At 47.7% G+C, this 26,149-nt stretch overlaps 10 protein-coding genes across 10 annotated transcripts; 6 read left to right on the top strand and 4 right to left on the bottom strand.

Annotated features, from left to right (window-relative positions):
* Positions 1-826: 826 nt before the first annotated feature.
* On the top strand, positions 827-1,618 carry N7484_008274 (Trans-aconitate 2-methyltransferase; the record flags this gene model as incomplete). The annotated part of the gene is made up of 1 exon (XM_057118661.1): positions 827-1,618. One exon carries the CDS (start codon positions 827-829, stop codon positions 1,616-1,618), a length of 792 nt encoding a protein of 263 aa, XP_056968216.1.
* A 578-nt stretch (positions 1,619-2,196) lies between these two features.
* Positions 2,197-2,651, bottom strand: N7484_008273 (uncharacterized protein; the record flags this gene model as incomplete). Its single annotated transcript, XM_057118660.1, has 2 exons — positions 2,197-2,597; positions 2,645-2,651. The coding sequence occupies 2 exons, from the start codon at positions 2,649-2,651 to the stop codon at positions 2,197-2,199; spliced, it is 408 nt and encodes a 135-aa protein (XP_056968215.1).
* A 494-nt stretch (positions 2,652-3,145) lies between these two features.
* Positions 3,146-4,786, bottom strand: N7484_008272 (uncharacterized protein; the record flags this gene model as incomplete). The annotated part of the gene is made up of 4 exons (XM_057118659.1): positions 3,146-3,217; positions 3,268-3,569; positions 3,627-4,107; positions 4,163-4,786. The coding sequence occupies 4 exons, from the start codon at positions 4,784-4,786 to the stop codon at positions 3,146-3,148; spliced, it is 1,479 nt and encodes a 492-aa protein (XP_056968214.1).
* A 1,340-nt stretch (positions 4,787-6,126) lies between these two features.
* On the bottom strand, positions 6,127-7,242 carry N7484_008271 (Yip1 domain protein; the record flags this gene model as incomplete). The annotated part of the gene is made up of 4 exons (XM_057118658.1): positions 6,127-6,376; positions 6,445-6,594; positions 6,662-7,076; positions 7,155-7,242. The coding sequence occupies 4 exons, from the start codon at positions 7,240-7,242 to the stop codon at positions 6,127-6,129; spliced, it is 903 nt and encodes a 300-aa protein (XP_056968213.1).
* Positions 7,243-7,979: 737 nt separating this feature from the next.
* Positions 7,980-8,225, top strand: N7484_008270 (uncharacterized protein; the record flags this gene model as incomplete). The annotated part of the gene is made up of 1 exon (XM_057118657.1): positions 7,980-8,225. The coding sequence occupies one exon, from the start codon at positions 7,980-7,982 to the stop codon at positions 8,223-8,225; it is 246 nt and encodes an 81-aa protein (XP_056968212.1).
* A 376-nt stretch (positions 8,226-8,601) lies between these two features.
* N7484_008269 (pentatricopeptide repeat-containing protein) lies at positions 8,602-10,957 on the bottom strand (the record flags this gene model as incomplete). Its single annotated transcript, XM_057118656.1, has 2 exons — positions 8,602-10,323; positions 10,397-10,957. The coding sequence occupies 2 exons, from the start codon at positions 10,955-10,957 to the stop codon at positions 8,602-8,604; spliced, it is 2,283 nt and encodes a 760-aa protein (XP_056968211.1).
* A 2,144-nt stretch (positions 10,958-13,101) lies between these two features.
* On the top strand, positions 13,102-14,205 carry N7484_008268 (DSD1 family PLP-dependent enzyme; the record flags this gene model as incomplete). Its single annotated transcript, XM_057118655.1, has 1 exon — positions 13,102-14,205. One exon carries the CDS (start codon positions 13,102-13,104, stop codon positions 14,203-14,205), a length of 1,104 nt encoding a protein of 367 aa, XP_056968210.1.
* A 605-nt stretch (positions 14,206-14,810) lies between these two features.
* Positions 14,811-16,301, top strand: N7484_008267 (C2HC5-type zinc finger protein; the record flags this gene model as incomplete). The annotated part of the gene is made up of 1 exon (XM_057118654.1): positions 14,811-16,301. One exon carries the CDS (start codon positions 14,811-14,813, stop codon positions 16,299-16,301), a length of 1,491 nt encoding a protein of 496 aa, XP_056968209.1.
* A 151-nt stretch (positions 16,302-16,452) lies between these two features.
* Positions 16,453-17,928, top strand: N7484_008266 (uncharacterized protein; the record flags this gene model as incomplete). The annotated part of the gene is made up of 3 exons (XM_057118653.1): positions 16,453-16,524; positions 16,771-16,845; positions 16,930-17,928. 3 exons carry the CDS (start codon positions 16,453-16,455, stop codon positions 17,926-17,928), a joined length of 1,146 nt encoding a protein of 381 aa, XP_056968208.1.
* Positions 17,929-23,734: 5,806 nt separating this feature from the next.
* Positions 23,735-24,202, top strand: N7484_008265 (uncharacterized protein; the record flags this gene model as incomplete). Its single annotated transcript, XM_057118652.1, has 1 exon — positions 23,735-24,202. One exon carries the CDS (start codon positions 23,735-23,737, stop codon positions 24,200-24,202), a length of 468 nt encoding a protein of 155 aa, XP_056968207.1.
* Between the last annotated feature and the right edge of the window lie 1,947 nt (positions 24,203-26,149).

Raw genomic sequence — 26,149 nt, 5'->3', positions numbered from 1 at the left:
TTTGATGCGCCATCGCGATCTTGGGCAATGCTTTCAAGGCCTTGTCGTGTACAGGGAGAAGTTGGGAAACGTCAGTTCGCGGAAGCGACACGCGATGTCACGTGTACCAATATAACCCAAAGGGTGCGATCCATCAATATCTCGAACCCGCTTGTTCAATCGCTCCAAGCTATGCTCACCTAGCCGATCATGTTCAAGATCTGGGCATGTAATTAGGCTGCGACTCCCTACTAGTCTGCAGAACCTAAGAAATCTGCAATGACGGAGTACGCGCCCAATATGTAGTTTTCAGTGACGTCATGCCCATCGCGTCCGACAGAACTGCTGTGAATGCAGGTCTTTGAAAGGTGTGCATTCAATCAAGGCTTGCAGCGAACATCGGAGTACATATGTGAGATTCAAAAATACATTTCTGATGCCCAGATCCCACCAGGTGAGGTCCGATGTCTGATCAAGTGTCATTGCCGATCATCGGCAGTTTGTAGGACTTGAGAAGTACACTTGAATGTAAAAATCGGCATTTCTAGATTTAATCAAGCTCGGACAACTGAGTCAGATCGTCTCATATCATTCTCTTTAAATTGCTGGAAGTCCGACGAATATTGGCCTGGGAGCTTGTGTGCCATGTTAATCGCATCGCTCGAAGTGATCGACATCCCCGTGTTTCTCAATTACTACCACACTCCAGACCTGCTCCCTAACTTTGGGAGATTGTCATTATCTCGGCCGTTGCTCTACACAGAAACCTTGAGGTCTTGACATGTTCCTCCGTCAATCCTTCAGAAGACCGCTACCCCGAGGGATCCCCGCATCATCGTGCGTCTCCATGTCCACCGCCAACCCCGCCCATGATTGGAGCGCAGCACAATACCTGAAGTTCAAAGATGAGCGTACCCAACCAGCCCGCGATCTTCTCGCCAGGGTTCCTCTACAGACACCGAAAAGCGTGGTAGACTTGGGGTGTGGCCCGGGGAACTCGACGGCCGTCCTAGAGTCTCGCTACCCCGACGCACTACTTGTCGGAATGGATTCATCCCCGGACATGATCCGCCAAGCCAAATCCACTCTCCCCCATTTAAAATTCAATATCGCAGATTTGAAAACTTACACACCCGAGGCGCCAGTCGATCTATACTACTCCAATGCCGTTCTCCAATGGCTCGGAAGAGAAGAGCGCATTGAAGTCATCAAGAGACTGATTGGAACTCAACCCACTGGAGGAGTGTTTGCTTTTCAGGTTCCCGATAATCTCAATGAACCTTCCCATGTCTTGATGAGAGAGACGTCCAAAGCTGGGCCCTGGACGGCGAAGTTGCAATCGGTCGGCCGGGACACGTTCCAGTCGCCACAGGAGATTTATGATCAGCTCAAGCCGCTTTGTTCGGAGGTAAATCTCTTCCATATCAGTTATTATCATTCGCTTGAAAACCACGAATCTATCATCGAATGGGTCAAAGGGACCGGGCTGAGACCGTACATGGATCCATTACAGCCAGAAGAAAGAGATGCTTTCTTGAAAGAATACTTGAGGCGCTTGGGGGAAGCATATCCCTCGTCAGTTGATGGTCGAGTCTTGCTTCGGTACCCACGGTTGTTTGTAGTTGCTGTGAAGAGCTGATTCGGGATTGGTACTTTGCCCGTAAATTCACGTCGGCCATTGCATGAACAAGTTTCGTATGTTTCAAGTCTAGCAACCACTGTATATCTTAATTAAGTTGATGGAAAACCTCCTGTCAGTCCAACCATCGATCCAAATCCTCCGCCGTCTTCTCACATCATAATTGCATGATTCATTCCTAAACACACCAAATATGGGACGTCAACAGTAATCGACTCCGTCCAGCAAATCCCCAGTCTATCCAACACCACGGGCTATCCACCAGTCACGGCTCAAGACCAAAGACATCCAACCAACCCTGTACCTCCAATCTGCCCCGTCTAAAAGCCTTGCACAAAGCGACCTCCTCAATCAACGGCCCACGGGAGATATTCAGCAGCGAAGTAAATTCTTTCAAGCGCCTTAGCTCCGGTTCCCCGACGACCCCCCTCGACCGCTCACTGAGCACAAAATGGTCCGTTTATCTAGCTGATGAGCGTTCAGCCCCATCCCTTTGGCCTTCTGATCAGCCTTTTCCTGGGTCGAATATTTGCTCCACTTTAGGAAACGACTTGCATCCCATATGACAAGCTTCTAATTCAGGCTACCGCAGCACCGAGACTTCCCAGCCCAAGCACCCCGACAGTCGTCATCGTCAGACCTTTGGCTAATCCAGTCCGCCAGGCACGGGTAACATTCAGATACGCACGTTTCATTACGGCATATTCTGCCCCCGCATTTTTCGCTAGCGCCCAGATGAGAGCCCATGTGTGGTACGTCGCGAGACGACTCCTACCCTGTCTGATATCGTGTTTGGGACTCACGACGTGACCGGGAAATGTTTCTCCATCTGCCGCGACTATGGTGATGCCAAACTCACGGACAGTGCTGAAATCGAACGTTTCGAACTGTGTTTCTGTTGCGAGGAGTTTTAGGGCTGGGAAATTCCCACAGTGATGATGCGGAGAAGGGTGTGCGTTCACGTGCGGTGAAGAGGATTCTAAACAGTTAGAAGCTGGCGATAACTGCTTGTCTTTGCTCGGGTACCGTGCATGGATGGATATATGGTAAGAGTAACTTAGTGAATTTGGCTGACGATATATTGGAGAGACGTGAGCGAAGTGCGCAGGTGCGATAACAAAATGGTCGTTCAATGGGGATTGGACTTGATTAGGATGTGGATATCAATGCCAGTGAGGTGACTTTGGGCGTAGGTTGTTCGAGATAACGCGGGGGAGAGTGGAGTCGAGATGCCATTTCTTCTCCCGTCTGGTTCCTTCAAAGTCAACCAAGGGATTGTCATGAAGCTGAAAACAAATCAGGGTCATCTGAATTGTAAATGTGAATTTCGGAAGCGCAGCAGCGAGATCGGACACCTGACATCCTTTGAAAAGAAGAAACCATCTTGCAAGCGGCACAAAGATGTAAATAAATTGATGAACGCTAAAATAAGATATCACACACGGTACCCGCGTAAACTCCATTGTGCACCTGGTCCCTGCTATACTCTTTCCGTTTCCTGGGACCTCTCAATCGGCCAAGTGAACTTTATGCATCTGAGTCCTTGAGTAGATCATGGATAATGTCGTAAAGATCCCTCGCATATGACTCGTTCCCAGTCTAAAAGACGGGTCAGTATACTCAAGAAACGGAGGGGCGAAAAGACTTACACGCAACAACAGAGGAACAGTGCGACCTTCTTCCACGCTGGCCAGAAGAATTTGCTTGTTGGTTGGCGCCTGATTCTTCGCATCTCCATAGTTCATGCCTTTAAAAATCGGGCCGTTCAGAATCACACGCATGGCACCATCGGCTCGCATGAGCATGCGGCCAGTTTGCTTGCCATCGGCACCCTGGCGAACATTGACTTTGAAAGTACCAATTCCACGCTCTTTCCATTCCTTGTTTGAAAAATGAAACAGCTTTGCCTTACAGGAGAAGACGGTCTCTTCCTCTTCTTCGCCAGTTTCAACTAAGTGACCGCAGTTAGTACAGTAATATTGAAGAGAATGGTTTCACATGAGCATACTGTTCTGTGCGTAGAAACGCTCATCAGTCTTAGACGCCTCGAATGTGTTTGTGGTGTCTTCATCGTTGCTGCCACTTTCGTCACCATCGGAATCTTCGGCACCAAGAGGCTTAGCCTTGGTTTCACCAAGAGTGACAGTGGCATTGTTCGATGCAAAGCTGGTCAGGCCACCTGCTTGAGCAGCAGCACCGAATCCACCACCAACACCAGTAAAACCATTTCCCAGGGCACCGAAGCTGGAAGCCCCAGAGGGGCCTGTAAAGCTGTTTGTACTAGAGGCAGCAGATTTGAAGACAGAGGGAGTTGAGCCGGCTAGAGTACCAAACGGAGAACTCTCGGAGCCTGCAAATGCGGCCAAACTGGACGAAGCAAATGCAGAGGCAGAAGCCGGCTTTTGAGAATCTTTCGTTGAATCTTTGATATTGTTTAGCGAAGCAAATGGAGACGCGGCTGCCTTCCCAAAAGCGCTTGCAGCGAATCCCTGTGCAAAAGAGAGCATTAGCAGGTTGGAATTTTAAAGAAAGAGATGGACAAACATTATCGGTCTTGATATCCCGTTCTTGGGAATCATCACGATGTTTCTTCTTCTCGGGCTCTCCATCGGAAGTGAGCTTGGCGTCGGCAAGACCAATAGGGGTTGGTGCTGAGTCGTTTGTCGTATCCGCTTTCTTGGAACCGTCCTCAAGCTGCTCGCGACTTCTCTTTCTCGTCAGAGACTTTGCGGAACCGTCGTCCATGGTTTCGGGAGTGTGTTCGATCGTAGGGGGTGTCTGGTCCTGTGAGAGTTTGTTGGTATTTTGTTTATAAATCTCTTTGTGCATGTCCGGTGTGGTCTGCATGCTGGGTGCAGTGACTGGGCTGGAATATTCTTCCGGGCTCTCGGTGACGGACTTGGGAGTCGGAGTAGAGGAACTGGCCGGGTGGTCACTTCCAGATTCAGGGGTGTATGAATGACTGGAGTCCACCACTGTCCACTGTGGGGCAGGTTCTTCTTCCACCGATTCCAGCACCCTATCCAGCCTGCCTTCTCCCCTCACGGTTTGCATGGTGTTTGTCGGCCTCTTCCAGACCAATGCGCATGTTGCCGAGAGTCCACAGCCGATCTCATTGAACTCGACACAGTGTTCATCCTCGTCGAGAGGATCATCCAGGATATCCATGAGGTGTATGATCGAAAGGTCTAAGTCCAGGGAGGCGGCCCAAAAGGTGTTTGTAAAATATCGTGTTCACTCACATTCACTTTCAATGACTGGGCACCAGAGCTTGTATCCTTGCCCGTAGTCAACTTGGCATTGCCAGTGCTTTCCGGTGTGCCCTCTCGCGATCGCTTTCGTCGGCTCTCGCCGTTCTCGCAGGGGTCATCTTGGTGGTCGCGGGATTCTTCAAATGAGCGCTTGCGACTGCTGGCGTTCTCATTCGCGGCTATGGGGGCGGATTCAATGGAGGTTTCCTTGAGTTGCTTGCGAACCGGACGCTCGCCGCCATCGTTGTCGGAAGGAGGAGATTCTCCACCAGTTGCTGGGGCTCAAACAGAAAGCACTGTCAGCTTATGCAAATTTCATCAACACGATACAAAAAACATTTCAGACCGCACAGAGGAGAGGTAGGTTGCAAGCAGCAGACATGGAAGGAATGCGCAGCTGGCGCCAAGATGTAGGAAGTTATCGCTTCCCTCGAGGTCCACCTGTCGGCATTTATCCACGGCTTCCACGCACACCAGTGGACGTGCAAATTGACACAATAGACTCGAGACAAGGCGCACAAAGGCAGGGCATGGGATCAAAAGCACTCACCCGTCGCGGGCACCGCTTCATCCATGGAGGCCATAACAATGACAGGCTCTCAGGAAGAGGTGGAGACTGGCACAAGGGTTGTATATGTCCGTCAGTAGACAAGGGTTAGATTCAAAGGAATTGGAGCAAAGCAAGAGATTTGACAATAGATGTGATTCAGACGAGCAAAATCGAAGCTCACGTGGTAGAGATTGGGACAGAAAAGATGAAGTTAGAAAGAGAAAGCGGCGAAGATGTTTTGAGTGTTGTTCCGGTCACCGCTTCGCCCCGCAGTGAACCTGGGCCTCACTTTAGAAGGTATCAATAATGGAAAAAATCAGAGAATAATATTGAATTCACTATGCTGATAGTTTTCTATCAAGATAGGTTTCTATCAAGGAAGGAGGCATACCCTTCGTACAACTTCTGACCCATTGCTATGGTGGATTACACCAATAGCTGAAGTCTGGTTACTAGTGCATATTGGGTTGAAGCAGCATACAACCTATCGGGACCTCGGGAATAACAATCCTGGAAAGCATCTCGAAGAAATTTCCTGGCACCTTAGTGATTGTAAAGTCATGGTAGAAAATAACTCAAGCTTGAAAGATATGTATACATGTTTGCACTGCAATTTCGTTCGAGGTTTTCTCCAATATTCCGCTGCAGTCCGAATCCACCGTGACCGAGACTCTTTAATGGCGAAAAGAGTACTTATCTCTGCAACACTAACTAATAAAACAGAGACATCCAATTGCAATGTAGAACACAAAGAGTGGATACACGGCAATGCCTACTCGGTTTCGAACAACACCTGAGCCACCCAAGATGCTCACTCCTGCCGCCAACGACCAAGCCACAAGGACGAGATAAACAGGTATTCTGGCGATAGTAGGCAGTCCGAGTGCGCTGAGCAGGGCAGCGATAACGAGTGGGAAGAGCGTGTAACCGATTATGCAGATCGACTGGAAGAAAGAACTGAAGAGCGAGTCAGAGGATTAGTACAACACGTCAACATGAAGACGACACCAGGACGCGGAACATACATTTTACCACCAAGAAGCTTGATCTGAAGTGTCACGGCTGCCTCTCCAATCCAGACAATGCAAAATACACCCGAGAAAACCAGCGATGACTGGTCACCCTTAGCGACGGATAAGAACAAGCTGAGCACTAAGCAAAAGATCAACGGGCCCCTTTAAGAAAGATATCATTAGCGTGGAAGCCCGCATTGACCACTAAAGGAGAATACCTTCAACATACCATAGGTCCCAGTCGCGCAGCCCATCACTCATTCCACCCTGCAAGACCACATCGGCATCCGGCCAGCGTCCAACGAGCCCGCGCAGGTTATGACCAAATCCAGAAGCCTCGCCTCTCTCTGCAGCACCACCAATACCACCACCGCCGCGTTGCATCATGCCTCCTAGAAGGTACTTCGGCCACAGCACCTGGCGCATCTTCTCCCCGACGGCCACCAAGTCGCGCGACAAAGTGGCCCAGACAGACTCATCAATGGTATTCTGAGTCGCACGACGATCTTCACCAGGGATGGAGGATGTGAGATAATTCCCGTAGCCCGATCGACTACCCCCTCGTGGGCCGGAGTCGGATTCAATATTACCTCGGAGAGGAGCTGTGTCGGAGGTCTCGTGCAGGGGATCATCGGCCTCGACGGCTAAAGACCCAATAAATTAATATGAGTGAAAGGATTGAGGAACAATCTCAAGATCAGGTATGGGCAGAATATACTCACCATCATCGGCATCGATCAGGTCATCGTCTAGAAGGGATTCGTCGTCGTGCAGGTCATTGTGCGACTGGCCGTGCTGCACGGTCGCCATGATTGTTCGCGTCGATTGTGATCGAGAGATGGAAAATTGAGTTTAAAATGTATTATTGAAGAAGCATCGGCTGAGCCTTCAAGCACCAAATAGTGTGGCAAGTGAAGTACAACGTAGTTGTTGATGGCTTGGAAGCTCTCCCGGAAAGGCTAGAGTGGCATTACAGTCCCGTGCTGGTCATAACATGGTAACGTTACCAATTTCCCCGCATTTCTTCATGTTTTGTATGTATCGAGCTGATCTTCACATCTGAAACATCATCAATTTCTAAACAGACCTTCCATGTTGATTTCAAGGAGATACGTGATGGGCGTGAATGTGCCAAATAATTTGATGAGTTGAGGATTACAGCCTGGCTACGCTCTATGCTTGCGGATTCTCTCTGGGGTCGAATAATATCGGGTGGATGAGAGGAAACAAAATGGCTTCTGCGTGGCTCGAGGCAAAGCTCAGTCTGGCGGGCGAGATACCTGCTTGAGTGGGAACGGTGTGAATCGAGGAGACGGATAGACGATGTCGGGGTTATACAAGAAGTACTTTCTCTTGTGATTGATTGTGCGGGCCTTCTCAGGATCAACGTAGAGTCAGTTTCCTGATTGGGTGAGAATGCATATGATGGCCAAGAGTTTTCCCAGAGTCTGTGATTCAAATCGCTGGCCAGTATCCCACCCGTAAGTTCGCAAATCCCTTGAGGATTGCCTTCATCACTTATAGAGGACTCTCGAATATTTGTCGGCATGGCGGTACCGCCAGTCATGTTCAACCGGACTGTCGTCAAGACCAATGGTCTTAAAACGGCCTTCTTATACCATGCCACGACGCTCCAGCCTGCTCGGTCAATTTTTAGGTGGTCCAAGACAGAAACTCGCTTGGCAAGCAAGAACGGCTGCTCAAAAGATGTGGAGGCTGTTATGCCAAAGGCAAGATTTCTTGTCACCGTAGCCATTGCAGAGATTGTTATTAAAAAGACAGCCTTGGGATGACCTTGATTACTACTTCCAGTGTACTCGAAGTCACCCTGACCTGGAACAATAGCTTGGAGTTTGATATACAAGCTCGTCTGAGCAATTCAGGAATGTTTCATTCCTTCAAAGGTTGTTTCGGTGATCAATACTGGGGTCTATCAAAATGAAGCGAAGACGAGATGGCTTACGACAGAAAACTCCTCCAATTTGAATGAAGGCCAAATATGCAGTGGTATTGGATCAAAGATTCTATGTGTGCTAAATAGGGAAAAATCTATGATTCTTTGTACAGATGCGAACCGAAACGCCACAAAATCAAAGTTTTAATATACAGATATTGTACAAAGGCAGAAACTTCGCTGATATGGCAAAGTCACCCAAGAAGGCCGAGGGGTCAAGGCTCAGATTCGGCCGGGCGAGAAGACGAAGATTCCAACGTCTTCTCAGTTTTCTGCTCATCAAGTTCACACGTATCCGATACCGCAGGAATCGTTTTTCTCTCACGGTGCACGCTGCGCTGTTTTGGTGTAGCAAAGACAGTTTCTGCGCTCAACTTCATAATGACGTTCTGATCGGAGTACTTTTTCAGCGTGATGGACTCCGATTCGAGCACTCCGCGCTCGGCTTTGGAGACGAAAGTCGAGTATTCGGATTTCAAAACTTCGTCGATCATCAGACGAATACGGGCCATTATCTTGACAGCCAGAGCCCCCGGGACGCCGTTCCCATTGCGAACAGAGTCCCAACGACTCTTTGAGAGTGGCTTTCCTCGCTCAATGGCCTCGTGAAGCTGAGCAAAATGAGGTCGAAGAGTCGCAAGCGCAAACAGGTGAAGCTTCGCTTGCAACTTCTTTCCCATGGTTCGCAAGGTACGTGCCTCGCGTCCTTCTTCGATCCCTAAGCCTCTCAGGTACATGAGGATACCTGGTTGTTGTGATAGTGCCTGGACCAATTCGAGATATCCCTGGAGCGCTCGGAGGTCAGGGAGAACCAAAGATTCGCCCATCATGTCCATGATTTTGTTTGCATGTAGAAGGCACGAATGATTGTGTTTGTCGCGACGACAGACAGAAAGAGCGATATGAAAAATCTTCCCACTAACTTGCCCCGACTGGATCAGTTGGCCTCGGACGAGTTCAACAGCCTTGTTACTTGCTCGCGATACACGGAGAAGACGCAGAAACTGGATGGCAGCGACCTCGTCTGGTTCGATGGGTGGTGACGTTGAGGTCGATGTCAAATGTTTCCAGTATTCATAACCGGATTTACTCCCTTGGGTAATATTGAGACACGCCTCCTGTATGATTGTGAGGTCTTTGTTCCCAGGCTGGAGTCCCGGCACAGGCCCCGTGGGAAGAGGATCAAAGAGCGAGTCGAAGTCTTCCTCTTCCTTCTCGATAGAAGGCTTTTCCTCCTCTTGCCCATCCTTGTTTATTTTCAATGTCCGATTGTTTTCATCCACGAACGGAACATCCTCTTCCACGGGCGGCTCGGAAAGTTTGGTTTGCTTCAACCTCCATGTCGAGGTAGGCGTATTTTTGGCGCTTTCGGGCGGGCGTGTTGAAAAAATGGGAATCGCCATGGTTTGATGGTAGAGAGCGAAAACATCGTAGTAATCATGGTCACTGGCGCCTTCCAACAGCAGCGCAGCCATGGACTGTACCACATGAGCGTCAGGAGGTAGGCCGTCATTTTGCCATCGATAGAGAATATCGGCCCATATCCTTTTGCCATCGTTGATGAGCTGAGCCTTGAGAGCAAAAATATGGTCGATCTGACTGGCATCCATGGTCTTGATTTTGTTGCGATGGGCAAACAGGAGGGTTCCCAGGATGGCCGTATAAGTTGACATGTCCGGTGCTCCTGGTCCCTGTTCAGGGAGACCCCCAGCAATGCGCCAAAGTGTGTCCATATCTCCGTGGTACTGGCAGACTGATAGCATCGCATTGGTATGAATTATGTCGCGTTCAACTTCGGAGTTCTCGGCAGAGATTGAGTTATAAATGGCTTCCGCGGTTCGTACGACATTGAAGCCAGGAACTTTGGAGGATTTCCGGAGCCCCATGAGGAGAATGGTGAATGTTTGGGGGTTTGGCTTTCCAGCGCGCTTTTTCATCTATCAGGTCGCGATTGAGGTCAGCGAGTGGGGTCTCAAGACCACCTTTCGATGGATAATAGGTGAAACTTACATCATTGAAAAACCTCAGGGCCGGCTTCGGATGACCCTTATCAAAACAATACCCAAAGATCCGATTCCATGCCACGACAAATTTTGTCCCTGGGATTTGCTTCGTTGCCTCCCGAGCGAGTGCCACTGCCATGGCAGGATCACCCCCTCTTAAGGCCGTCGAGACTCGCTGTGCCAGTAGAAGCGGATCCTGCACCCACTCCATTTCCAAACGAACATGTTTGCGATTGACCTGAGATGAAGATTGTTGCGCAATCTCCATCAATAAATCCTCTCGTTTTCTGGCTTCAGACTCACCCGAAGACACCTTGGGACGACGTGAGTTCCGACCGAAGGCATTCTCGGGGGCACTTGATCGCGACACAGATAGAGGTGCAAGGGAGGTCTCCTGGTCTGCGCTGACATGGGGTTCATCTTGGCCCGCAGTTGCTGTCGTATAGCTTCGCAGAATTTTGGATGCGGTTCGCAATTCAAACTGTTGACTAGCGTTGCCATGTGGGAGTCTTTGCTGGAGCAATCGGCTGCGCAGAGCTCTGCTCCAACCTGTACCTGCAGTAGCCATCGCCGAATGAAGGCTCAAATTTAGCTCTGGTCTGTCACGATCTGTTGCAAATCTGTAGCCCGTTGAAATGGAAAATGAAGACAACGGAACAATTATTTCCGATATGAAGTCCACTGGCACGAATCGGGTTAGACCAATTCCCTTATCTGTAAGGCAGAAACACGATTAATGCCATATTTCTAGGGCATCAAGTACCATGAAATTAGCTTTTCCTCTTTCCTGCCCCAAAATCTTCTTTGATTGGTTTGAAGAAGTGAGTCTACCGAGACTCAAATCTATCCGTCAAATTTGATGGAAGAACATGCTTTGTCAGGCACTAAATGTACAAACATGACTAGGTAGGCGCAGTGGCCTGTGAGACCAGCCTTTTATCAGGTGTGTGTGCCTGCGGCAGCCGTAATGTAAGCGCTCATTTGCGAAATTATTTGGGTAATCATTCGCCAGGATAAAAACATCTCAACCCAGGTAATGACTGAGACCATTACAGCAAATAGTTTATCAGGTCAGATCATAGTCATCACAAGTGGACCTCCAACCTCGAGTTGGTTTCATCGATTCGACAGGCATACCTCAATAGCCGAATCATGCGAGTCCCGTGTATGGCCCATGTAATCCAGTTTTGCTTTTAGCCGTTTCTTGGCCAGATGAAAGCTAATCCTGTCGACAACAATACTAACCTTCCTCCTTCCTTGGCCTGCAGAGATTAGTTTTTTTCTTTCTTCTTTTTTCTTTTTTCTTTCATCAGATGGGCATGTATCCCAGTGGGGGAAAGGTACATAGCCCATACACTTCAAGAAGCTTGAAAATTTGCTCTCTATATCAAGACGAGCCCGAACGCCGGATCCACCGGAGAAATTCCTAAAGCTTCAGTATAACGCACATACAGCTCAGTCTCGAGCCGTTTCGACGCAGTGGATTTCTATCTTGCTTATACTTCAATGGGCCAAACGCTTGAATCCCTCCGCAGGAGCTCAAAGTGCTATTAATTCATGAAACCCAGATCCGAGAAACTAATGGCAAATCGTTCGCTCTGAATATGACTGTACGATGGCCACCCAGTATGTATGAAATAAGGATAATTAACATGCTTTGCCAGCAGACCCCTGTTAGAAATAAGCAATGATGCTTTCGGGGCTGACGCCAGGTGGGGCCCTCACCCCAAAAATGTATTCCAATTGGTTGATGCCTTCCAAGGGCATGTTTGATTGGTCTGGATTTACAGATTGCCTCGGGAGGCCACTACGTTCTCCGTAGAAATATCCGTAATGGTTGATCAATGGATCAGTCCCAAGAAGATAAACGTTGATAGTGAGAGAATAGTGCTTTTCGCATAGCCTCTTGATGACACAATAGGTAATCCTCTATGCCACGGAACATGGGCATCAGATCTTCTGACGGATGTGTTGGGGAGTCAGGACTGATAATAGAGGCGTACCGAGATGTTTGGCGATTTCAAACCTTAAGATGCAGATGCAATTTTGGAGACCTGCTAAGTCGGCAAAATCAAAGAGCACGGTCACAGGACTCCAGGGCTTATACCTGGGACGTTCGAAAGCGTTCACCAAGTGGTGCCTTGATTCATGCCAAGAGTGAAAACAAACAAAGTGACACCTCAACCTGACTGCTTCCTTTTCCTTTTTACCTTGAAACTCTTAACGGGTAACTCCGGCTTTCCATCTCAAACAACTACGAAGAAAACCTTACTTCTAGCTTCCTTTTGAACTAGGATTCCTGCTATGCGAAGCAAATCCACCTTGGAGATCTGCCGTTCGCAACTGCACCTCTGACTTCCGAGGACCAGAACCGAATACCCCGCAACTTCGTCGCTCGCACGACCCTTTGAATCACCCAGCTCATTTTACCACCTTATCCAGCATGATACCAATTCATTATACTTCCTTTCCCCACTTGATCTTTAACTGGAACATCAAATGCATAGGACGTGTGCCTCAGGCATGATCCAGATTTGCTTTAGGCGCTCAGGCCTTGTACCCCGCATGACTCTATGGTGATCCCACACAGCGAGGGATAAAAAGGGGTATCATCTGGTATTAGCATCTCCTCTTTCTCAAGCATTAGTCTGGACGAATTCTTTCCCTACCGTTTTACAACAAATCGTCCCTAGCCACTTGGCATTGAGAACCATGTATTGCCCTAAGGTCGGTGATCACATCGACAGCCTTGATACGCCTTCAATGATTGTTGACCTTGATTTGTGTGAGGCCAATATCAAGAAGTTAATGGACAAGCTCCTCCCCACGGGATTGAACATTCGCCCCCACCTCAAGACGACAAAAAGTGTAATGCTGGCAAAAAAACTGGCCAAGGCTGGAGCAAAGGGAGGCTGTGTCGCAAAAGTGAGCGAGGCGGAAGTTATTGCGGGAGCTGGGTTCGATGACCTTCTGATCACATGTGAGATCATCGGCCCCGCGAAGGTGAAGAGGCTTGTGGAGCTGTATCGCAATCACCGAAACATTCGAATCGTGGTGGATAGCGAGATTGGCGCAACCGCCATCAATGAGGCGCTAAAAGCATCGGGCATTCAAGAGCCAATCACTGTCCTGATTGACCTTGATGTTGGTCTCCACCGCACGGGTGTCAAGCCGGGCGAGCCAGCCATGGCCTTAGCGCAGCATGTTGCCGGGTTGAAGCATCTGAATTTGATCGGAGTGCAAGGCTACGAGGGCCACCTGCAGCATTTGCATGATAGAGAGGACCGTAGAAGCCAATGTCTACAGTCCATGAAAATCCTTACCGACACGGCGAATTCGTTACGCAAGGCTGGCTTCAACATGGAGGTCGTTACCACTGGGGGAACTGGCACCGCGGAATTTTGTGCAACAGTTCCTGGTGTGACGGAGCTCCAGCCCGGCTCTTTCATCTTCATGGATACCGATTACCGAAACGCCGTAGGCACATTCTACTCCAATAGCCTCACCCTTTTGTCCACCGTTTTGAGCAAGCAAGGCCCTCAAATTGTGACGATCGACACGGGACTAAAGTCGCTGACAACGGATAGTGGCCTGGCCGAGTGCAAGGACCCAAGGTATATTTATGGAGTTCTAGGTGATGAGCAAGGGTCACTTAGCTGGGGTGATGGTGCGCCGGTACTGGCAGTTGGTGATCGTGTGGAGATGGTCCCTAGCCATATTGATCCTACGGTCAACTTGCACGACTTCTATTATGCCTACCGCAAAGGCGTTATTGAGGAAATCTGGCCCGTGGACTCGAGAGGAAAGGTTCAATGATGGAAAAGAGCGGTAGCTTGAATGCTTGGATTCGCAAAAGACGATGCAGGGTCCTCTTCTCTCCTCTTTCAGCCAGGGTTTTCTGCTTCGCGCTTTGAAATCCCAGGCTTTCTAGGTCTTGCCGACTATCTATCGAATAGATCAACATCATTGTCATTGTCATTATAGAGCTGATAGAGAAAACACGTTACATATACTTTGTGAAACATGCAAGAGCTTATCTCTAAGGTTTTGGTTCTACCAAGTGATATCCTTTACGCTGGCCTGATAAGGAAAATGGTGCCAAGTGCGTTGCCAAGAGAAAATACTTTGATTGAACAACTCAGGTGGAGGCGGTAAGGAGCATGATAACAATTCACGTGGATCTCCTTGGCACGACCAGCTTCTCCAAGCACAACGACAGCTTCCAGCTTGACAAGAGACCAACTTCTGTCGGGCTTGACTAGGAAGCTCCGTTATATCTTGCCAACCGCCCTCGAGATTCATGCGCCCACTGCGCCTACTTCAACTCTGCACTTCCGAACTCCCCGCAATTCCACACCATACGGTCCCACTTTGTATCTCCGCATTCGCTTTTCAATACTTCTCCTCTACCGTAAAAACCCATGGCCGACCTTGCAGCTTGGGCTCTTCCTCGGCTCAGCCAGCTCCTCCCGCTGGATGAGGAATCTTTGAAGCAGATCGTCAACTATTCAGCCGACCTCGCCAAAGATGCTTGTGCCGATCACCTGAAAAATCTCCTCGGCGACTCCCCTGCAGCGCTGGAGTTCATCACCTCATTCAACGCACGCCGCGATGCACGGTCGGCGACTTCCTCAACCACCAATGCCGGAACCATAAACAGCGATCACCCCCGGGGAAGAAATAAGAAGGAAAAGAAGCCGCTGCATAGCCCTGGTCCGCCACGCCGTCCAGATAACTACGGCAATATGGGAGGAGGATACATCAAAGCAAATAAGGTGGAAGACTACATGTCTGCCAGCAAACCCCCCTTGTCGGTACTATCACCCGATCTCTCGGTGCCTGGCTCGTCCGCATCATCGCCCAACCAGTCGCCGATACCCACCTCTTCCAACCACCCCCCGTCAGCTTCTGGTCCGGTGCTGTCAGATATGCTGCCGAATGTGCGGTCCAAAACGAGCACATCGACCCGAAGAACCGGCAACGCCAGATCTTCCAAAGGAAGCGAGTCTCTCACAGCCAACAGTATTTCCGATCTGACAGCCGCCATCGCTGCCCTGGAGGTGTCAACCAACCCTAGCTTGAGCACTGAGAGACGAAAATGCGCGTGCTCTGCGTCAATACACCCATTATTTGACCCTGCTCCAAATTGCCTCAACTGCGGCAAAATCATCTGCGCCTTAGAAGGTTTACAACCATGCTCCTTCTGCGGCACATCGCTTTTATCCTCTGAAGAAGTGCAAAGTATGATACGAGAACTTCGGAACGAGCGTGGCCAAGAGAAAATGCGCGCCCACAACGAAGGCGTCCATCCCGACGGGGGGCCACGACTAGTCTCTGGATCTGGATCGGTAGCTTCTCGCAAACTTGACGCTGCCAGGGCCCACCGCGACAAACTGCTTAATTTCCAAGCACAGAATGCTCAGCGGACCAAGGTGGTCGACGAAGCGGCCGATTTTGAGACCCCTAGTACCGCCACGACGCTGTGGATGAGCCCGGCACAGCGAGCGCTCGCACTGAAAAAGCAGCAGCGCATTCAACGTGAGCTGGAAGAAAAGGCCCGTCCGGAGTGGGAAAAGAAGAAGACCGTAATGAGCCTTGATATCAAGGGTGGAAAGGTTCGACGGGTCTATCAATCTGCGGCCGTGGAGTCAACGCCGGAGAACAACGAGCCGGAATTGCTAGACCTCGACGTCGAAGAATCCTTGGAGTCTTCCGGTCGACATGCGTTTAGTAGGAACCCGCTTCTTGCGGCTGGTGGGTTAATGAGACCCATTTGGCACGCCCCAGATGGCAAGATAGCTGAAAAATCCGAGAGACCTGAGCCGAAAAAGACGTGGCGACGTGTCCAAGATGACAATGATGATAATGAATCGTGGATCTTAGACGGGGGCTTACATGGATATGACACATGATTCTACTACGGAATAGGATTATACGAATACACATCCTAAAAGAGTTCACGGCTTTGCCTAATCTGGCTAGGAAAGAATGAGAAAGCTCATGACAATGTATATTGAAAGGCCTGCGCTCGTAGAGAAGATTGATATGTATTTGTGTTAAGCAATGACTGCTACGTATGCAGGCCTGACAGTGGAGAATACCAAGGTGGGTGAAGCAGCTATTCGGGGTCTCCCGGTACGACCCTCCAGTAGCTCCCATGTCCTACTTTGCAAGAGTAAACTCTTGAATTATAGCACATGAGGCGGTTGAATTTGCTGTAGAGCATTCACGAAGACCCTTGGACTGGATATGCATATCCACTTGTTGGTGCCTGTATAATTAGTCATCCAACGCGCCCGTTTTCCTGCGTTTCCTCCGTTGTCGGTTGCTTATCTGATGAGTCTTATCTGATCCTTTGAACTCCTCCTTACTACCTTACAGGTTCTTACTACCGAGATGCAAATCAAAGCTCTTAGCTCCTTGGCCCGTGGCCAGCCAGGTGTCCTGCACCATATTGTGAGCATTTTCGCTCTCGCAAAATTTCTCCACAAATTTCACTGGGCCTAGCCAATTACTAATATTTGTGCATCTCTTTTGCAGACCTCTCGGCTCGTCGCTTTCGAACACACCCGCGGTTCCCCCCGCAAACCACATACCCTTATTTTTGTCGGCGGATTGGGCGATGGTCTTGGTACAGTGGAATACGTAGCTGATCTGGCAACGGCACTGGAGGGATCCGAATGGACAATATTCAACCTAGTCCTGGGTTGTTCTTATGGAGGCTGGGGCATGGGCCGACTTGGTCAGGATATCGACGAGATTGCGCAATGCGTGAACTATGTTCGGGAATATAAGGGGCCACATTATGGTACCGGAAAGGTGGCTATTATGGGATCTTCTACAGGATGTCAAGATGTAATGCATTACATCAACTGCCCGAATCCACGACCGGCACATCCTATTTTTGATCACGATTGGGAGCCTATCCTACGTGCTCCTATTGACGGAGCTATTATGCAATCCCCAGTATCAGATCGTGAAGGTATTCTTCAGGTTTTGTCGGATGGGACTGAGCGGAACAGTCCTGCTGAAATGCGTGAGATTTACGACAAGGCGGTCGAAGAAGCCCGAAATAAAACATACGAGGATGGCGACACTGTGGATACTATTGTACCACTGTCGGTGACTGGCCGAATTGGATATTCCACCTCCACACCGGTGAGCAGTCGGCGCTTTCTGAGCTTGACAAGTCCCGACAGCCCAGAGAAACCCGAGGAAGATGATCTGTTTAGTTCGGACTTGAGCGATGAGCGACTTGCTGAGACTTTTGGAATGGTTGGGGCTAGAGGCCTTTTGAAGCAAAAACTGCTGGTTTTATATTCCGGCCGAGATCAGTCCGTTCCCCCTTGGGTCAATAAGGGTGCCCTTCTTCAACGGTGGGAAAGAGCTATTGATGCTGGTGAGAAGGAGTTTTGGGATCCTCGCAGTTTGGTTATTCCCAATGCTTCCCATCAGTTGAGTGACCCTGACCAAGCAGAGCCGAGGCGCATTTTAGTGCAAAGGGTGACCGCTTATTTGAATGATCTCCAGAGAGGTTGAATCGGAAAATCAATATACGTACTCCCAAATGACTTGTGAAAATTGGCTGTTAAATGACTCAAGTGTGCAAAAGAAACAATGTCCATAACGTTTTGAAACGCCTTGTCACTGAAGTAGACACGTAGGTGAACACGAAATCTTTTCTTCAAGCCCCAGACTAGACCTCGGGAAACGAAAGCAAGGAAAATAAACCCTGACTTGCTTCGAGTTCCGGTGAGTAAAAGTAAATCTTTATTCACCATAAACCGTTTCACCCTAGGATTACGAATAACATAGGGATAGGCTTCATTGATGCTTGTTCACGAGGTTAGAAATTCAAATTTCGGACGGAGCCAAGTATAAGACTAAAGCTTATGCAATTGCGGTTTGGATACATAAATATAAAATTCGTCTTATATTGATCTTGAGAGCTTAAATTTTGACCTTCACAACCTTCCCGCATACGGTTTGAAGGGTCGTCCACCTTAGGATTGAGCCTCGCTGAGGCTACCCGTGAATCAAAGATGTAGTCTTCCGAAATGCTCAAAAATTATCGGGCGTGGGTGAAATGAGCCTACTTGTCGGACAGGACTCAACTCTAGAGACTGATTCGATGGACAGACACTAACCTGAAACTGGAACTTTTAATCAAGCTCCAGTGTGTCTATTCCTGTTCCAGACTCCCCTTTCCCCCCCTCAAATGTGAGCCAACCTGAACCACTGGTTCAAGTAGATATATAGGTGAGTAATGAATATCACTATTGGTGTTCTATAAATGGTGTTGGCCATAGGAAAGATGGATGAACCCAGCTAATCATACGACCTGGGGTACGATAGGTAATAGTCATGATCTTCTGTTTGAGGCTTTCTGAGTATTGAAATGGTGTGGTAGTCTTAAGTATACTTTCATTACAGAAGGAAGTAAACAGACGAAATAGATATACATTTATGACCAGTATCTTGATTGCCCTGTTGAGGGAACGGTCAGATAATATGAGATGGGGGAAAAGCTCCAGCAATGCTGAAATTAGCACCCAATCCTCGAGTTGGTGTCAAGTTAAATCTGACACAGTGGCATGATGAAAGCAAGGAGCTAGATTGGCTGGATTTCGACGCGCAGGTTAATAAAGTATTCTTGCAAGAAACCACTGAAAAATCTGCTCCAGTTAATGATCGACACCTTCGATATTAGGGCAAAGCGACAATAATAGTATATATCGCGCACAGTGAAGTCCATGTTTACCCATGGAAACCATTCATTTCGGCAGTTGTCTCTGCGTTACGTGCTCAAAATTCGTAGGATGCAGGGACAAAATTGTATTAGGGCAACCTAGATGATCTTTACCTCTCTATCTCGACTAGTGCAATACTCAATATTTCTTAGAGCAGCAAGAGACAAAAGGACCGTACTTATAATGAGTTGTCACTTCTCCCATCCCGGAATGAGCCATAAGCGAAAACCTCAGCGCTTTCTTTGTGGCCCTCATGTCGCTGTTTAGGAAAAGAGAACGGCTGCTGACTGATTCAATCACAGCCATTATCCCAGCTCAGGTAGGTATCGCAGCTCGGAAGGTAAACAGCCATCCGCTTTACTGACCCTATTCGTGCTTCCATAGCATCTCCACGGAATTGCTCTAAGACCGAGCATCACTTCCATTTCAATCTTCCAAACTGAAACCTCAACATTTACCACTCGCCCATGTCGTGGACCGAGAAAGATGACGATTGGAGCTGGTCCATTTGACTGCTAACCTATTATTCCAAGTTTTGTGTAGAATAGGGACCCATTTCAACCGAGAAAGCTGGCTTCTTATGATAAATGCCCAGATTGACTGTTCAGGACATGACGATATAGTGACTCAGCTTCACAAAGCGTGGAAAGAACTGAGGATCCGCTAACCTGTTATCAGCCAAAAGGTCCTTGAGAGGGCGTAGCGATACTTTAATATTCCCAGTGATCAGGCACTAAAAGCATGGTGCCATGAAGCATTCCGCATTCAAGTTTTGTCGGTAGATGAATTCTTCTCTCGACAACATCGTTCAGAGCCTCGTGCTACGCTTCACTATTTCCCTGCCGCAAGCTAAATTGCTTTGATTTCGTCACATGTACGATGGGACGGACGAGGTTACCTCTTGATGCTACATCAACTCCTATTGGCCCTTGAGGATCCCACCTTCCCTATAGTTTTAGTTTTAGATGGCTATGAAGCCAAAAGCCTAGTTCCTGCATTAGGTTTGGTCATTGTAACACCAGGCGACATCAAGCCCAAGTGGGGGGAAGAGTGCTGCCGGAATACTCCATCCATATACTGATGCCCAGCTGTCTCTTGAACTCTTGCCGCCTGGCGGTTCAAGGGCAGACCCTGGTGATACAAACTGAGCTGAGATATATTTAGATATGGAGGTTTCGAAAGGCTCAAAGGTAAGAGCCTCCTTAGTCTTAATTCATGGTCTAATAAATTCGGAGCGTGAATTGATGATCATAGCTTGCCCATGCATAACGGATTCCGTGGGCAATAGTAGGGGCCTTATTCGCATAGTTCCGAAGGCCCCAAGGGTAATGAAACCTATCCATCTATCACTCTACCCGGTTCCACCTAAGTCACAATGTTTCCTCAATACTTTGGACCGATGAACACTGCACGCCTGATAGAATACTATACTGGGGGCCTTATTTGTATCACCCCGAAGACTCCTAATTGCGAGTAACGTTAATTTATGCCGGGCTCACCATGTCCGGCAGGTTCCCTGGCTAGAGCTTACAATTTGAATTGAACGATACTGGACGCACCAGTGTTGGGGAACCAATCAAGAGAGTTTATTGAATAGATACCTCGGAGATCGTTGTTGAGTGCGTCTCATAATCCTAGGGGCTGGTACTGGCTTGTTACAGCGCCGGAATCCTGAATTGACCAGGTTTATCACCAAGGCACTACGGTAATGTAGGTATGGGATGGATAACCATGTTGGCAGTTAGATAATTTTGTTTTACCGCTTTTTGAGTTAGATACTTCCCATCGATATATAACATATAAAAGTGAGTATGGACAGGCTAGTATCATTAGAGTTGAAATATGGTAAAAGCTACTTTGGCCAATATTATTGCTATGAATGCATGATTGAGAAACAATGATTAAAGGAAGAGCTTAGGGGAGTAAGCTATTAGGAGTAAGGGTAGTGATAATAATTACACTAGCATAACAACAAATTCATTAGGCTAGCCTCACTTAAACTGGCTTTCTATGTGATCCCATCCATAAATAGCCTAGGCAGATATAAGTCAGCGTATACCGGGGTAGGGATGGCGGAAAAAGGAAAAAGAATGCATTGGCGAGGCTGATTTCGGGTCCAAACTATGAAACATCTAGTTATCGCCAAATACTACAGGGGAGGACTCTTAATGAGTCACCACCGGATTCAAGACTAGGCTAGATCGAGTTGCTTGAATGATTTCTCGATGTGACACATCTCTCTTAGATGGAACTAGGTTCCATATGCCTTAAAGCTAAGGCTTAGAATACTAGATAAATATATAAAGGGGTGGAATAATTTATGGAGCAGGCTGTCGCTAGTATCTTTATTAATCACCGAATTCATTCCCCAAAGGAAAAAAACAATTAGGCCACTCTTATTCAAGATGTACTTCTCGGTGACTAGTCTCTTATAAGGATTTGCCATCATCACCTTTGCCATTTCTATAGCCCACGGGACTCGAGAAGTTCAAATTTTGATTTCAGCGAATGAAAAACACCTCCGGGATAGACCTCAGAGTTATGAACAGCAGTACTTCACAACTCGTGGGATACTCCTGTTCTCCAGACACTTGCATCAGGCGCCTTTGCTAATTTACCTATCACTGCCGACGTGAACGGAAACGGAGCTGGCAGTCTGACTGTTGGGGCCAACAACTACGCTATTCATGAAAATCGCAATATCTCCGGTGGCATTACATGTACTCGAATGTATAATGACGCGGAGCGCTTCGTGACTTGCACTGTGCCATTACCCGGTTCTCTTCCGTCTATGCCTGTCATACAGGAGAGCGTAAATTGTTTTGGCAATTCCTCAAATCCATACCTGATCCGAGCTTATAACTCGATTCTTACACAACAGAAATCCTCTCCCGTGGCAGGAAACATCGCACAACAGAATATCACGCAGAGGAACATCATGCAGAAGAAAGGTCCTCCCTGTGAACCACTAAGCGATACCCGTACGGTTGGAAATGGCAACCCGCACCAGAATTACCTGAACAAGCAGCTCAGTGTAAGCCGTATTCCCTCAAACAGAATCGTGAAGAACAACCTGGCTCATACTCCTATAATTTAGCAAGTTCTACATTGCGAAAACGCACAAAGCTGTGAAGTCGGCCACAGCGAGAGTACCTCATATACAATCGAGTGGTCTCTTTCTTCTGGGACAAAAGCAACTGAATGGATCTCCGGCGGCTTTTCCGTGAGCAAAAGCTGGGAGACTGGAAATAACTACAATTGTGTTGGTGGTAGAGGGGACACTGTTTGTGTTTGGTATAACACTGCCCACACGGCCTATACAGTTGAAAACTGGTACCAAGATCCATGTTATGGAATAGTCTATCAGCACCCACCCTATATCATATTTTTACCTAATAATGGTAATAAGGGGGGACGTTCTTTCTATTGCGTTATTGAGAGCTGTCGGGGAGAGGGAGATCAATGGTGGGATTACTCTGGTCGTGCTTGGGGGCCATATTAGTCTTTACTAGACCTTAACAAAGCTATGAGATTTCCCTTATAGGACTGACCATAGCTGTTAGATAATGGAGTCCTTATGAATTCTCCGAGTTCGCACTTTATCCTTCATTTTTACCGGAATTCTCCGCTACCTCCGCTTATATGAACGCCATATGACCTTTATTCGTTTGTTCTGTTTGAGTCCATGTCTATATCTTATGTATAAAGTGCTTGTTTATTAGTAGAATAGTTTTAATCTTATGCCTAATCTCTTCTCCATTTTCTACGTCTTAGAATTTCCTGAAAAGACCCGAATTAGCTCAGCCTGACCACATAGCCTTGATCATCTGACCTAAATCCCTGAAACTGGTAATCAATCATTCTGCCAACCTCAGACACATAGTAAACTCGCTAAAGTCGGAGCTCGAGAAATTTAAAGGGGGTCTACGGGTCGACGAACACACACCCTCCTGTCGCCACGAAATTGTCCACTGGCAGTCTATTCCGGTCTCCTCCTACTCCGTCGATTTTGTATTCCCCGAAAGTGAGCCATATTGTCTTTAGATCGCGATCTTTGCTTCTATTTTACTCTCGAAACCTTCCTTTAACAACCCTCCTTCTGACTAAAGCTAAAGCTGTCACAACTCCAGATCAATCTGTAGACGTCGCATAGCTACAGAGAGTATGGCTGAATTGGTTGAAGATTTCCGAAAAAAGGAGCATATTTTGGGGCTAGATAGTGTAGTGGGGAACTCCCTGTTACGTAGGGTGGGCTAGGGGAGGGTCCTTTGGTAACGCCCTGAATTTACATCTGAGGAAGCAGGAATATTTGGTCCACCAAACACCATGTTTGCATTTGTTTATAGGAATTACGCGAGGATGAAACCATGGGAGAAGATACCGGAGGTCGAGAGGCGCAAGAAAATATACGACAAAAAGAAGGCCGATTATGCTTACGAAAAGGAAGTATACATAAAAGAAGGAAAAAGCATGACCAGGAAGTGCAAGAGAGACTGAAGGGCCTCGCTGCAGAGGCTGACAAAGACTACTCGACGCTTAAGAAAGAATGGGATGAGCATCAGAAAGTGATGAACGAATTTGTGTCTTTGCAACAAATGGTCTTCACGATTAATTACTGCGATGAGACAAATAAACAGAAGATCGTCATGCAGAGGAAAGCAGCCGCGGCCGCGTTGGCAGCAGCGCAGAAAGCAAAAGCCAACAAGCTCGCTGAAGAGAGCAAGGGCAAGGAAAAGGAAGCCAGCGCCGCTGTCATCGAAAAGGATCATGACGAAAGAGTGAAAGAACGGAAAGCATACATTTTACGATGGATCCGTTTGACCATCAAGACCCTCGGACCTGACTGGGTGGTATTGAAGCCCAAGTTGGAACGGATAAAAGGCTTATTGGACACAGAAAAGGCAAACAGACTGGGTGAGGACATCCAGAAGAAGGAAGATGCCCTCACTATGCTTGCAGAATATGATTTAGAGATGAACAGTCTCGATGCAGTATCCGTTATGCGCGAGAGTCCATTCTGGAAGGCGGCAACGGCCAAGATCAAGATTCCTGAGTATATATGATTTTGTATCTAAGCTGAGAGAATAGCTTAAGTTTTCATCAATCCGGTTCTATCACTACTGGTTATATGTTCATGAAAAGTAGGTATATAGCCTTGGTTTCAAATATCCTTTCTATCTTTTCTATGAGAACTGATAATTATACACTGGTTCTGATAATTGTACACTTATTTTGATAATTGTACACTGGTGTTACTATTTGTACACACTAGGAAGAGGCTATGCCCTTTTAAATTATGGCCATATGTACATGGCTTTATCTTCCATCTGCCTATAATGTCAATATATCACTAGATTCTTGAGGTTTTTGTTTTGATTTCCAAGGTCTTTAGAGAAGACTGATATATAGCTTTTATTGATTTCCCAATCTCCCTTCTAGCCTATTTTCTACCTCACTTTCTGCCCTAATTTCCCCGATTCTACTCTTACGACCCCTTAAGAGTTACTTCTTTTTAAACCTCGAACCCGCCCGCGAGCCACCCTCTAAGGACCGCTTACAGACCCGCACTTTTACGGGCGGAGGGTGGGCTCTTCCTACTCACGGGTTTGGTAGAGTCCTATACTTCATTTGGGGCGTATAAAGGTCTAATATTAAAGTACGCTAGAGGAAAATAGTTAACTTAGAATTTCCTTAATTTTAGCGCGATTATATAAGAAAAAGTGCTTAACGTAATTCACCCCTAAGCGAGCCACCCCCCTATCCGAGCCACCCCAACCAAAACGCGTCAATTAATTAGTCTCACCCTTCTTCAACCAACCACTATGCCCCCAATTCGCTCTTAAAATCGTCAAAATTTGACTTAAAAAGAGGGTCGGATTCTACTTGCTATCCAGGCTATTGAAAAGCAGGAAAAATTAACAATTCGTCAAGTAGCGCTTATATATGATATCCCTCGCATAACGCTCTAATTCCGTCTTAACGGACGTCAAAATCACGTTGAATCACGCGTTAAAACGTTTAAATTAACTAAAATCGAGGAGAATTCACTTAAGAAATGGATAATCTCTATGGATATATGTGGAGCGGCCCTACGACCTTCTATGGTGCAAGAAATGGCTAATCTCTTGCTAGCGACACGTGGAACGACCCTGATTTAAATAGTTGGTAAAAATTGGGTTATAAAATTTGTTAAATGTTACCTAGAGCTCGTTACTAGGTTCTTAAGACGCTATAATTATAAGCGCGCTAAGTGCGAGGACCTAGAAATCATTAAAGAATAGTTTAACCTAGTTTAATAGATAATATCCGAGTATAGGATCCACGAAGATAATATATATAACTTTAATGAGATAGGCTTCGCAATAGGCTTAACCGTGACTATAAAGGTTATAACGAGAGCTAAATATTACAGTTGGTGAGCTCGTTTATAGCCCGGGAATCGTGAATAGTGTCAGGGCGCGGGCTGGCAGGGTTGTAATAGGAGGAGATCGACAGGATCAGAACGTATCCAGAAGGATTCTAATTAATCAGGTGGCAGACGGGGGCAGACTAGCGTAAGCTTTTATACAAGACGTAGCTCGAAGAGCTATAACAGGGTCTAGGATAGATGTGTAGATAAACAGACTAAAGATCACGTGCCCGTGATCTTCCTTATCGGTCCTGGCGGGTCCGGGCGGACCCTTATAGTTCACATCGTGATAGTACCCCCTCCCTTAGGGCCGAGCTCCGTTAAGGCGGGGCTTATAGGGGTATCTACGATAGAAGTTCCAGATGATTTCGCGGGCGTGCGCGAGGTATTCAGCGGGTTCTTCAGTAGGGTCGTCATAACCAATCCATTTAACGGTGTATTTCAGGCGCGGGCCTCCACGACCGCGTCGTTCCCAGCGGGAATCCAGGATATCTTCCACTTCCCATTCCTCTAGTCCTTTAACTTCAACTAGAGGCGGGGGTTCAGGCACCTACTCGTGTATCGGGTTCTCGGCCGCGAGCTATAGCAGGCTAATATTAAA

Source organism: Penicillium longicatenatum, assembly GCF_028827895.1.
Source record: "Penicillium longicatenatum strain IBT 33135 chromosome Unknown contig_6_segment0_segment0, whole genome shotgun sequence".
In the NCBI taxonomy this organism is placed as follows: domain Eukaryota; kingdom Fungi; phylum Ascomycota; class Eurotiomycetes; order Eurotiales; family Aspergillaceae; genus Penicillium; species Penicillium longicatenatum.
This window is presented reverse-complemented; position numbering and strand designations above follow the sequence as displayed.